At 43.5% G+C, this 13,330-nt stretch overlaps 1 protein-coding gene across 1 annotated transcript; it reads left to right on the top strand.

Annotated features, from left to right (window-relative positions):
* Window positions 1–947: 947 nt before the first annotated feature.
* On the top strand, window positions 948–12,164 carry n4bp2 (NEDD4 binding protein 2). The gene is made up of 16 exons (XM_053418408.1): window positions 948–1,497; window positions 2,621–3,653; window positions 4,016–4,143; window positions 4,369–4,457; window positions 4,734–4,810; window positions 4,890–5,030; window positions 5,279–7,842; window positions 8,624–8,709; window positions 8,818–8,863; window positions 9,214–9,437; window positions 9,546–9,670; window positions 9,935–10,061; window positions 10,557–10,733; window positions 10,941–11,109; window positions 11,660–11,783; window positions 11,871–12,164. Exons 1-16 carry the CDS (start codon window positions 1,236–1,238, stop codon window positions 11,914–11,916), a joined length of 5,418 nt encoding a protein of 1,805 aa, XP_053274383.1. The 5' UTR covers window positions 948–1,235; the 3' UTR covers window positions 11,917–12,164.
* The last annotated feature ends 1,166 nt before the right edge of the window (window positions 12,165–13,330 follow it).

Genomic DNA, 13,330 nt, shown 5'->3' with positions numbered 1-13,330 from the left:
AGTTAAAGTGCAGTCCATATATACATATAATCCAACGATAACACCAACATACAATAGAAAGGCAATGTTATTCAGCTTTTCTTTTTGATGTGCAATATCACCATTCATGTGCAACATTCAATATTATTTGCAATATGTGTAATGTTAAGTTTCTTCCGTCATATTATTTCAAGATCTTGCACAATATTCAATGACATGTGCAATATCCCATATTTCATAGTCCTTTAGTTTAGTACTAGTGTCTCTGTCTCGTGCAACTTGCTTATTTTATTCTCATTTCTATTATTATCCACTGTTTGGCACTGCTTCTGCATTACTCAGAATATACTTTTTATATCGTGTACAATATAATCTTAATTTTTATCTTCACCTATTTGTTTATTCTTATCTTATCTAGTTTCTAATTATAACCTCTAATACTACTATGAACATATTGGCAGTGATAATTTTTGTAGTTCAGTTGTTTGTTTGACATTGCCCAGATGTGTATTTTTAATTTGAGTTCCCCTGATCCATGAAATCGGAGGAGTGACTGACAGCCATGTGAGCTGCCACTTACTTGGAGTGTATGGTGCAACCATTGATCAACTTGCATTTGTCCATTGCCAGCTATTTCAGTTTGCACAAATGCAGCCTGATTACCACACAGTGTTGTATAAACTAACTTAAAACGAAGCCTGAAGTATTCACAATTTGGGAAAGCGGTCATTTGCATCAACATTGGTCACTAGCATTTTTAAAGGTTTGACTTTAATCTAAAAATGTCAAATGTATTTTTTAACTTTTAGCCTTTTTTTTTTCATGTGAAAGTAATTTTTTTAAATCTTAAATTTAAAGCTATTTCATTATGCTCATAAGCTCATAAACAACCATCTAGTGTCAAACTCGACAAATACAACAACAACAAAGAAAGACATATGTTTGAGTGAAAACCACATTTGTTTAACTCCTCAGCAGCTTAGGCACTGGTCAGGAAGGCCGTGTGTTTTATTTTGAAAGCTCTGCTCTGACCGCCGTGCTGACCGCCGGTGCTGGGCTGTGTGTGTGGTACGTACATCTTGTGTCTCAACCACTTGGAGTGCTGTTACAAATCCTATCCTTCAGTTGATCTCTCAACCGACTCTTCAGGGGCATGTTATCAGCTCCGGGCCACTGTCTCGTAGCTCCTCGGCTACTTGGTTAGCTCCGTGTTAGCCTCTAATGTCAGCACCCGGCAGCGGCACCTCGGGGTCGGAATGCCTCGGAGAAAGAAAAACGGCCAGAGCCCGGCCAGAGTCCCCGGAGGGCCGTCGGAGGGGGCAAGCCTCGGCCACAGCAACGCGGGTTATTCCCGACTCCCTCTGGGATACGACGGCACCATGGCGAACAACTTTTCAACCGGTGACTCGCTGTCAGGCTCTACCATCAAGGAGGAGATCGTTAAGAGCATGCAGGAGATGTTTTCATACCTGGACCCAGAAGTGATCTACATCGTGCTGTCCGAGTGCGACTTCAAAGGTAGCCGCAAACCCACACACACGCGCGTAAAACCAGGATGTGCAGACCTGCCCGTGCGAAGTGTGGTAATGCTAGTTGGGTTTAACTTGGCTAAGCAGTTAGCTAGGTAGCCTGTTAGCCGTGTACCGTGTCTTAGCACGTGAGATTCCTGCACAGTAAAGGTCCCATGTCTGTTATTGACATTATTGACAGTCTTCTTAAACTGTCCCCTCTTCCACCTGTTGTGCCCGTGTAGAGGAGCTGTGGATACAATAAGCCATGCTGCTCCAATAACAATCAGATCATTATCAGGTCAAGCCATTTTCCTGATACCAGTCCTAAGCTGTCTCCACTGGGGACTGACCTGATGTTTACTCAGAGCCTGGGGGGGTCACAACAACATCAAACCTTTAAACAATGTGCAGACCTTCCTGAACAGCTACAGTACCAGGAGTTCACAAAACTTTACTAAAGAACTACTCAAAACGAAGGACTAAAATACTCTAAAGAGCCTGCATGACACCATCAGGCCGCTTTATTTCAAAGATCACCATGTTATTGAGCAAAGGTGATGGTGAAGCCGCTCTGACACTTAGTTAGAACCGAATGATATCATCATTCATGTCCTTAAAGACATCACAGTGGTATGCGTTAGAGATCGATAGAGGTCAATAGGCCTGTCACACATTCCTTATGTGCCAGACAAACAGGAGATAACAAGACAACAATGATCCTCCACCATAAAGAATGTACTCACTCACAGACCAGTACACATAACATAAAAAAAACCCTCTACTACATTATGGAATAGCTGCATTATCACACTCTGAGCTTCTGGTGACTTCCTTTCCAAGCTGAGTCAGCAGTGCAATACTGGTCGGGACAAATGATCTGCGAGGATGGCACCCTATACGGCCTGCCTGATGGTAGCAGCCCCTACACACTGTATAGGGGATGTTATACCAGTGCACAAAAGTCTTAATTTGATATTGTTAGTTTTAGTTTTTCACATTTGTTCTGTCAGAGGAGAGAACAGTGTAAATTCCAACCAAAGCTTTAAAATCAAGCATGAATCACAAGTTGTAAAGGATGATTACTGTAAAATTGACTCTTAAACTCCTGTTTCTGGACGTTTGTTTTCTAGTTGAACATGCGATGGACTCCCTCTTGGAGCTCTCTGTGGCGGCTGAAGGTGCAGCCCCTATTCCTTCTCCTGTCTCTGGCTTTGAGCGCACTGCTGAAGCGCTGCTCAGACCCCAACCCTTTCCTGAACCTCGACCAGGCCCGGACTTCTCCAAACCATCACAGCAGCCATACTCTCCATCCTCAGACAATCTCCTGACTGAGGAGCTGGACCTACTAGTGGATCAGGAGCTAGAGACACTGACTGCAAAGCAGGATTTTATTGACGATGAAAGCAGACAGTATTTATCCACTTATGCACCTCTTTCCTCGTTCCCTCCGCCACCGTTCCCACAGCAGCCCCTCCCTGAGCTGCTTCAATCCAGCCTGAATTCTAGATCCAGAGGACCCTCGGCCAAGCAACCCTGCGCAGTGGGAGGATTGGAGGAGCACATGTCTCCTTCCTTACCACTCAACAAGCCCAGATCTTGGGATGACAACACCATGCATGGGCAGCAGTCAGCAACAGTGGTGGATTTCAAACATCTGTTGACAGAAACACCTGCGGACAAGCTGAAGCCTCCTTTAGACCTGGCAGCTTCAGGACGTCCATCGGCTTTCCAGGTGTATAAAAAAGAGGCGTCACACAGCCCGTCAGAGGGGGCAGGGATCCCTCCCTCTGATCGGATAGTTGGCGGAGCCAGATCTAAGGTGAACATGTTGAATCGGGGGCCTCTCGGCTACATGTCTTCACCTTGGAACCTGGGGGCGCCAGAGTTTTCTCCCCATATTCAGAGAAACCAGGGACCAACTTTCATTACTCCTGTGGCTCAAACACCCTCCACCTGGCCCAGCCAAACTAGGCAGGCCTCTCCGTGGCTGAGTCATGCTCCTGTCAGTCAAGCGCCTCTCAAACCTTCAGCAACTATTCCAAAGTCCTGGGCCCTGCCTAGTGCTCCACCGCTCCCTGCCCAGCACAGTCGGCTTCGTTTGGAAGGGAAGGTGCTCGTGATGCTTCGTGGCGCTCCAGGATCTGGCAAGTCAACTTTGGCAAAGTAAGTGTCAGGATTCTCTTAAAAGATGGTTTGCAGAGGTATCACAGCCACAGCTCACAGAGTGGAGACTTAGCCACAAGACAAGAGACAACACCTAACTGAAATATAATCACCTGGCTTGACTACATGTTGTCAGTGACTTGATTTGCCTCCAACAGACTCCTGCAAAGTCTTAGCGAAAAGTAATCGGTGCATCTTCAAAAAGAGTCATAATATTAAATGTTTCTAAAAGAATGGCTTCCTTACACAACCATATTATCGTTGTCATCGATTTGTAGTAAAGCAACAATCACACCCTGTGTTTCAAACTCTTGGTGTGTGTGTGTGTGTGTGTGTGTGTGTACATCTCATTCTCTTTGCAGTGCCTTGTTAGAGCATAACCCTGGTGGAGCTATATTCCGCACTGATGACTATTTCACCCGCCCTGGAGGTGAATATCACTTTGACCCCACTGCTCTAGGGGAGGCCCATGAGTGGAATCACAAACGAGGTAACTAGCACACACTCACACTCACACACTCACGCACAAATATTCAATAAAACGCTATGCAGCAGTCGCAAGTCAACACTTCTATGTGACCTCTAAAGATTTTTAAATCTCTGTTTCGATTGCTATTGTTTCCCGATGAACACAATCTGATTGTCCACACTTCTACCAACACAACAAATGTATTGCTTCTCATGAATTGTCTCTTATGGAAATGTTATCCCACAGCCAAGGAAGCTTTTGAGAGGGGCACTAACCCCATCATCATCGACAATACCAACATGCAGGGCTGGGAGATGCGACCCTATGTGATTCAGGTCAGTTTGCTCGTCAGTAACACACCAGCGCAGGAACAAATCTCATGTGATTCATTCTGCTGTGGCATAAATAGTTCTGGAGAAGAGCTAATCCAGCTAATGCATGACACTGTAAATGGTTTAGGATTTTCTTAGACCGACATCGACCCTGTAATAAAAAGCACAGTCTCTTTAATTTGGATATATTTATAACGTCTACAATGTGAACATCATGATAACCTTCTTTTGAGTGATGTTTCCGGACACAGTTCACATATCGTCACATATTTGTCCTAGGCGCTGAAACATGGATATAAAGTGCTGTTCCGAGAGCCGGACACGTGGTGGAAGAACAAGCCCAGAGAACTGGAGAGGTGAGAGTTTTTCTGGTCTAAAACATCAACTAAAGTTTTTTTTGTTGACAAAGGTTTAATCCAGACTTTTTGTCTCCAGACGCACTACACATAATGTGTCAGTGGAAACAATCCGCCGCATGCTCAACGGATATGAGCGCTTCGTTTCAGTCCGCTCTATTATGGGTTCACACATACCTGAGTGGAAAGGGCGCCTCCTTCTGGAGAACAAAAGCTCACAGTGAGTTTCATGTGTGTGTCTTGATACAAATCTACTTTTAACTCATTTATATTCAAGTGTTAATGTAAAAACCTTGTAAATATAATGAACATTGCTCATCTAAAATATCAAGTGATGAAGTATCCTGCATAATGTGAATCTGTTACAATACAGTGATTTATTTCTGTTGATTGTCAACCACAGACCAGTATATTGCACACCTCATCGATTATTGCAGTTGACCCATTCGTACCTCTTTTTTTCTCTAGGCCGGTGTCCTCCAAAACACCTTGTCCTGATCTGGTTGGGGAACCGGGATTAACTGAGGGTTGTAAGAATCCCCGCTCCCAGCTGTTTTCCTCTCTCCCCGATGTGTCATCTATTGGTCGTTCTAGCGAGGGGGGGGAACTAGGAGATAGCACCCACCAATCTACAGGGTCCCTCAATTTCCAGCCTGCTGGAAGACCAACAGAAAACCCCAAAATGGCCGGTGACTTGGATTTGGGGGAATTAGATTCTGAGCTGGATGCTCAGTCACAGCTAAATAATTCAGTAGCAGATCAGAGAATCCCAGACTGTATTGTGGAATCAGTGATGAATGAAGATCACAGAAGGGATGAAATACCTGTGGCTTTCTCGGCGTCTATTGGGCAGAGAGAGAGGCCGAGCAGGAGGTCTGAGTTTGACGGGTTGGAGCCTGCAGATCTGGTGAAAGATACCAACCAATCAGAGAGTGAGGACAAAGAAGACGAGGCAGGAGGAGTTGATTTTGTGAGGGAAGAGATGGGAATGCCTAAAATGTTGGATTTTGTAGGCGACTGGCCTTCTGAAGGATCCCTTGACCAGCGACAGATGAGTAGGCATAAAGAAAGAAATAGGAGAGAACATGAAAGTGTGCCTCAACAGGTTGATGAAAATGAAATAAAAGTTCAACCTGGGCCTGATATAACAGAGTTTCAGAAGGTTCTTGATCTTCTGCAGACAGGTGAAGGGGCAATTCAGATCAGTTCTACACATTCTTCCTCCCTTTCTTTGAGCTCCGAAGAGGAACTAGTGAAAGGAGCGGAGGCAGGTGGCAGAGAAGAACGGGAGCAAAACATGAACACAAGAGGTGAACTGCCGGACTGTGTGTTAGCCTGGAAAGCAGCTGACTCTTCTGGGGTCAGGAAATCCAACGTTGATAAAAGGGAGGAACTTGAACCCGAAAAGGAAGCTAGTAGTTCAGCAGGAGGGACTAAACAAGGTTCGGACAATGACAGTACACATCCTCCCTCAGCTGTCACTGCTGATTCACTAGTTATCCCCAAAACTGCAGATACAAGTATATGCCAGGATGAAGGCGGAAACCACAAAACTGAAGGTGATGTTGCTACAGAGCCTGGAGATATGGATAACAGCAGCACAGGGGATGGTAGAGAGACTGGAACTGAAGCTGATTGCAGTCTTATTAGCGAGGGCTCCGTGGAAGCAGAAGGCACTACTTTCAGCGGAGGCAGTCAGGAGAAGAAGCAGCGTCCGGGTCGCAGATCGGGGAAGCAGTGCAAGCTCGCCCTCACCTTCACTCAAAACTGTCCTGGATCTTTATTGAATTCCCCTGAGTCCCCCAATACCACAGCTCAAATTAGACACAGCAGTCAGAGTATTATAAACACAGATATCAAACCTAGCTTGAATCCCAACTGTGATTCAAGCCTTAAACCAAACGTTCACCCATTCACGGAGTCCAAATCTGAGGCACACGCGCAGCCGCCTCCTCCCCCAGTTTCTCCGGTAGACACTGGCTGCTTCACTCAGACTGAACCTCAGGACGTTGCCCTTATGTGGCGTCTCAATCGTCGAGACAGCCCTGACGATGCAATCCTCGCCACATGCAGCCATTTCAAAGTCCTGTATGGTGACGCTTCTCGCTTTGTGCCGGAGCAGTCCCCTGCAGACATTGCAGGTCACCCCTTCGGCAAAGAAGAGATACTCTACCGTGTGGCGCACGAGAAAGGCACACAAGTGGAGGAGAAGGAGCTCGGAGGAACTCAAGGACGACTTGAGAGCTTATGCATCCTAAGCCGTCATTTTAAATTAGTTAGTTTTGATTCATTAGAAGATCTTTATGACAAATGCCATCAGGACCTTGAGTGGACTACGAATCTGCTGCTGGACTCTGAAGAGAGGTTCTTTAAAGAGGAGGATGGCGAGGTGGGGCAGGCGGATGGTGCATGGGGTGAAGATGACCAGAACACGTCCGCTGTGTGTGGAGGTTTAGGCGACGTTGTAGAACCCAGGTTTTGTCCTAATGTGTTAGATGAACTCCTCCCTGAAGATCTGTCAAAGGGAGGAGCAGCTGGGTTCGAGGAGGCGGCTCAGCAGTCAACATCTGGGACTGTTAGTGAGTCAAACGAGAGCATCACTAATACGGAACTGTCAAGTTTTGAAAGTGTAGCTGCTCCGGTTAAAAACGTAAATCAACCTGAAACAACCTCACACTCTGAAAAAAACCCTGACAGAGAACTTGTTCTGCATAAAGCCACAAGAGAAATTGGCCTCATTGAACACGAACTGATCTCAGTACCTGATCAAGAAGGTGGTGCTTGGGGTTGGGGCTCAGATGATGGTGTAATAATTGAAGAGCCAAGGCCCATGATTGAGGACGAGAGTGCCAGCATGGACGAGGTTCACCGGCTGCTGCAGGCTGAGCTGGAGGAGATGGAGAGAGATGAAAAGCGGAGGAAGGAGGAGAGGAGGACAGGACACCTGAACATTCAAAGCGTGGAGCTGAAACTACCAACTGAGGTGGCGCTACAGCTCACTGAACTGTTTGGTCCTGTGGGCTTAGATCAAGGTAAACACACTGGCATCACTCACACAAAAATACAAGCAGGACATCTACTGCTAAAATGAGAATTAAAGTCTTCAAGTACCTGATCTGTATAAACAGATTCTGTATTGGAAATTTTACAATCTGCACGCAAGGGATTTTGGAAGCTTCTGATTTCCATTTCTAGTCTGACCAATACAATTTGGTTTTGGTTGGCCGCAGACAAACAGTGTTGCCCAGATATCAAATCCTACTTCGGAAGCCCAAAAATATTGACTGTTATTCGATAGCTGTTGGGCTCAGAGATAGTAAAGGACCAGGAATACTATCTTCATTATCAAGTTTTCATTAGTTATATTATCACCCAAAAATCATGTTATCATTCACTTATATGGCGCCCTTTATATTTACATAGGGAGTGTATATTTTTCCACGGAGCCTGCCGTGTTATATCACCATGTTTCTACAGAAGCCCATAATGGACAAACCAAATACAGGCTCAAGAGAGGGCCTGTTTGTTTTTGTTCATGATACCTTAAGCCTTCTCCCTCATGCTTGGAAAGGGAGGCTGAGAAGAGGGTTTGTAATCTGCAACCTCACCCCTAGATGGCCCTAAATCCTACACACTGGTCCTTTACTGCCTCTAGTGAACATGGTCTTATGACTCCCTTGTTGTATAAAGGCAACATTCTGTATCCCTTATCTGGAACCATATCACCAAACGTTAAACCAATCAAAATAACCGTTCCTGTCCTTCTCTACTTCTGAGCTGATGTATCTGCCCTGTCTGCTTCACTATATTTAGAATCATGCTCCACTGACGACTATGCAGTGCAGATGGACCTGAATCTGGCTAAACTGCTCCACCAGAAGTGGAAGGAAACAATCCAGGTGAGTTGTTAGACGCAGCGATACTTGATAGTTACATAGTTGCATTTGCCTTATGTGATTAAAAGCGTCTTTGTTGCTTTATCTGACTGTAAATGTTTTTTTTTACAGGAAAAGCAGAGACAAGCTTCTCTTTCATTCCACTTGCCTCAGGAAAGTAAGTCCACACAGTCACACACACTCAGAAGTTTAGTTAAGTTTTGTTCTGCTTTGTTCTGAATTCAGTTTTAGCACATTTCAGATGAAAAGCGTAGATGCCGTGTTCTCCCAAATAAAAGCAAAGGCACATTAAATACATGCAGTGATTGGGCGAGAGGTGGAGGTACACCCTGGACTGGTCACCAGTGTATCACAGGCCTGACATGTTCTAAATTTGTTGCATTATCCCCATATAAAAACGTCTGTGTTCTGTATATTCCTGTATTGATCCCTATCAAACAAATAAATAAAAGTATTCATTTATTTGGTTATTCTGAGGAACTGAAATGAGGACCTCTGTATGTTTAGGTTCAGGACACTGGCGTGAATCACAGGTGTCCAAACCAGGGCAACAAGAACAAACCCACGCAGGACATTTGGTCACCAATGCTGATGGTTACACGTCACTGAACAGTCCATCAGAGTCCCGTGGTCAGAAGCCGATCATGGACCACTGGAACGTGTTCCGTCAACATGTCTCTCTCAGAGATATCATAAAAGAGGAGCAGGCTTTGCAGGAGAACGTGGAGAAGGTAATACACACACCTGCTCTACCTGTAGATCTTATTTGAATGACACTATTCTGGTTTGCCCTACTCCGTTATAATTACGTAACTGCTCTCTAACCCTGATGCTTTCAGACCAGACAAAGTCGTTCAGACCTGGACCGGCGAGACGGAGCCACCCTGATGAAAGAGAACAAACTGTTCTCCCTCTTCCCCGCCATTGACAGGCATTTCCTCATGGACATCTTCAGAGACCACAAGTGAGACATGAGTGTATTTTCAAGACCGTGTCTATTTCACAGACCAACCACCTTTTACCTAGAGGATCAGCAGCACATTAATCTGTATCCTACAGTTGAAATTAAATTAATAGGACAACCCAGACATTTTATCTTATGTTAACTGTTTCTATAATACTTTGAAGTCAGTTCCTGTTTTTCTAATAAAATGTTATAATATATTTGTTCTATATGAAAGAACCATCTATGCTCCTGACTAATTCCTGTGTGTTGATGTGTGTGTAGTTACAGCCTGATGCAGACTGAGCTGTTTCTTCGCTCTCTACTGGACGAAGGACCCGTCAAGACAGTTGTCGCCCCAGAGGCTCCTCGCTCTGACCACCACAGAACAGCCAGCAAGGAGCGAGAAAAGGTCTTCACACACACACACACACACACACACACACACACACACACAAACGGAGACAAACAAAATAACAAACACATTTATGAGCAACAACCATGTATTGTCATGTTTAATCTCTTAAAGGTCGGTATCTTTACTCCATCTGTTGCCTTTTCGCATTTGTTTTTCGTCTTTATTTGTTGATTGTAGAATCACATTGTGTTGCTGTATAAATAATTTCAAGATATATTTACTGTGATGCAATCACCATACACACAATCTTATGGAACATGATTTAATGACACATGAGTTTAAATGCAGTATATCCCAACAGCATAACTGTAGAGAAAAGTGTGTGCCTAAAACCTTTTACAAAAATACACCAAGAATCCATTACTGGCAAAAGGCTCTGCCAAAACAAAGCAGAGCAGTTCAAACCAGGTGCAGTGAAGTAAAAACTGAAAATCCCATAAAAGGGTTTATTCCATTTTCTCATTTTCACTGTGTTCTTTACCTTGTCAGAGGCAGAAGGCCCCGCAGTCGACCGTACCTGACTACCAGGATGTGGAGGACCCAGAATACGACGACTTCAGGGCGGAGGCCAGTCTGCAGAGGAGCCGACAGCTCGAGGGGTTTGCCAAGGCGGCCGAGGCCTTCAAGCAAGGACGCAAAGAAGTGGCCTCGTTCTACGCACAGCAGGCAAGTGGCCGAGGCCGCCGACTGATTTTCATGTTTTTTCCAGCTTTAGGCTTTATTTTCACCTGAGAACCAATTGGTTGGGTCACATATTTAATAGTAGATGTAATGTCTCTTAACTTTATTAAACAGATTTACTTTTCTCATTTTTTCTTTATATCTATTCATTTATTCATGTCAGTATATTAATTTGCTTCAACCTTTCCTCAGGGACACATGCATGGCCAGCGGATGCGTGAGGCCAATCACCGTGCAGCGGTTCAGATTTTTGAGAGGGTCAACTCGACGCTGCTGCCCCGGAACATCCTGGACCTCCATGGGCTGCATGTAGACGAGGCCATGGAGCATCTGGCCCAGGTCTTGCATGACAAAACCACAGGTATTTAAACAATACACTGTTTACAGCCGGTATTTCCCCCTTGTTTTTATCGAATGGCATTACTTTACATTCAACCTGTCAGGAGATACTTAACCTAAATTTAAGATTAATAGTTCTCTTTTGAACACTTTCAACACGACATAGCATTGAGTTGAATGCTGTCGGATGGATTTAATAGTTTCAGCAGCACAAAGGAAAACACATCTAGAGATTAGATGTGCATCTTATAACATCGCACGTCTACAGTTCTTCTACTTAATTTTCATCTCATCTCTCTGTACTTCTGTACTTATTATCTGAATGAGGCAATAAAGAACATTTGTTACAGTCCCCTGTGTATGAATGACAAAATCTATCACTTGTAGTAATAGTTTAGAGTTTTGTCTTTACTATTGATCAAGCTCCACGAATGTTCCACCATCACATCATCAGGATTACATTTTCAAACTTTACAAACCATCCTACAGAGAGCTATAGGACGTAATAATACAGCCTGTATTTGACGATTTGTGTGTGTGTTCTTCTTCTTCTACCACCTCTGTCTCTGTAGAGAGTGAGCAGGGTCTGTGTCGACCTCAGCTCTCTGTTATCACAGGAAGAGGGAACCACAGCCAGGGGGGCGTGGCCCGCATCCGTCCCGCTGTTATAGACTACCTCACGAACAACCACTACAGGTACACACACACACACACACACGTATTGAAAACACACGTGATGTGCTCATCAAAACCCACCTTTTCTGCTATCTCTTCATCTCCCAGGTTCACGGAGCCCAAGCCGGGTCTCATGCTGGTCTCTCTGAAGTGAAAGGAATCTGGTTTATTGGATTCGAACTGAAGATGCTATGAAGGACGACACACACTCACACACACAATCCACAAATACAACTGTTACATTATATACAGTATGATAGGCTCAGCCTCCTTGTTTCTCTGGCCTGATACCTTTTTACAGTCCTCCCGTCTCCACCAGTCATGTAGCTGCCAGAAGTCTTATTTAATCTTTAGATTGATTACTTAAGTTTTAACATAAATTCAGATTTTTAATAAGAACATATTTTTCTTTTGTGAGTATAAAAGAGAGCTGTGTTGGCCTGATAATGGCCAAATAAGGTTTTTTATGCATCTGCAAAGATCAATTGTATGTACTATATATTTTATATAAATGCTTTATAATGTGGTGTATTTACTTTATGCCTTTTTTAAAGAATGCTTTAAAAAACCTTGTGTTTAAAACACTACCCGCTCAATAAGGCCTTGTTTCATGTTTGAGACATAATGAAAGTATTTTATGAAGATCCCTATGAATCATGGTTGCTCACTGTCTGGTAGGAGGTTGTTGTCAAGGTTTTTAAATAATATGGCAATTTTTAAACACACTTTAAACTTTGCATTGAGTACCAGCTTATCCTGTATTGTCATATTAGAAGTTATGATAAAGACAACACTTTTTTTTATCACCCTCTGGGTCGTAGCGTTTCTGTGTTTGTTGCTTAACACGATGTGAGTTTTTCAGACGATCAAAGTCCATAAATAGTTTTGAACTAGACATTGTTTAACCTTGGCTGTATATTCTGCAGCAGTCACCCACTGGCCTCTGTGACATGCATCTGTTAGTTTACCTATAGCGTAAGACCAAGCTGCTAATGTATTGATTATCAAACTCAGGGATTGATTGAACAATGTTGATTATTTTCTCCTTTGATGCCAGTCTGTCGTTTCCAGCCTGTTCCCTGTTCCTTTGTCTTAAAAGCACTCTGCCAAATTTTGTAGCAGGTTTAAAATCACCTCTGTTTTTTTAAACTGTGAGACGGCAACAGTGTTGGCAGATTTTACTGGTTGTACATAATATTGTGATCACACGATTGATAAAGAGAATATTGTATTTTTGTATACATTTGTTCGTTGGTTTTACAGAGAATATTGTACTATGGAATAAAAATATATTTCTTTACAGTTTAACATTTGGTTTACATCATTGTTTCTCTTGAATAAATAAATGCAGCTCCAGGATCGATCAGTAAATTTGTTATAATACTTGTATGTTTATACACATTTATTTCATCACAATACTGAAAAGATTGGATTGTAGATTTAGTTATTTTGTAGTTTTTACCCTCATAAACATTGTGTAAAAGTAGAATTGATTGTTTAATAGTTGTTTTAATGGAAAATAATCTAAGATTCACCATGAGTTTTGTCTGGTGATGTGGTTATACAAG

This window comes from Pleuronectes platessa, chromosome 3 (assembly GCF_947347685.1).
Source record: "Pleuronectes platessa chromosome 3, fPlePla1.1, whole genome shotgun sequence".
Lineage (NCBI taxonomy): Eukaryota > Metazoa > Chordata > Actinopteri > Pleuronectiformes > Pleuronectidae > Pleuronectes > Pleuronectes platessa.
The sequence above is the reverse complement of the archived record's forward strand: the minus strand, read 5'-3'. Positions and strand labels throughout refer to the sequence as shown.

Coding starts and splice junctions, on each gene's coding strand:
- n4bp2 (XM_053418408.1), top strand. CDS start 1,236: ATGCCTCGGAGAAAGAAAAACGGCCAGAGCCCGGCCAGAGTCCCCGGA. Junction 4,144..4,368: donor TGAGTGGAATCACAAACGAG/GTAACTAGCACA, acceptor GTTATCCCACAG/CCAAGGAAGCTTTTGAGAGG. Junction 7,843..8,623: donor TCCTGTGGGCTTAGATCAAG/GTAAACACACTG, acceptor CACTATATTTAG/AATCATGCTCCACTGACGAC.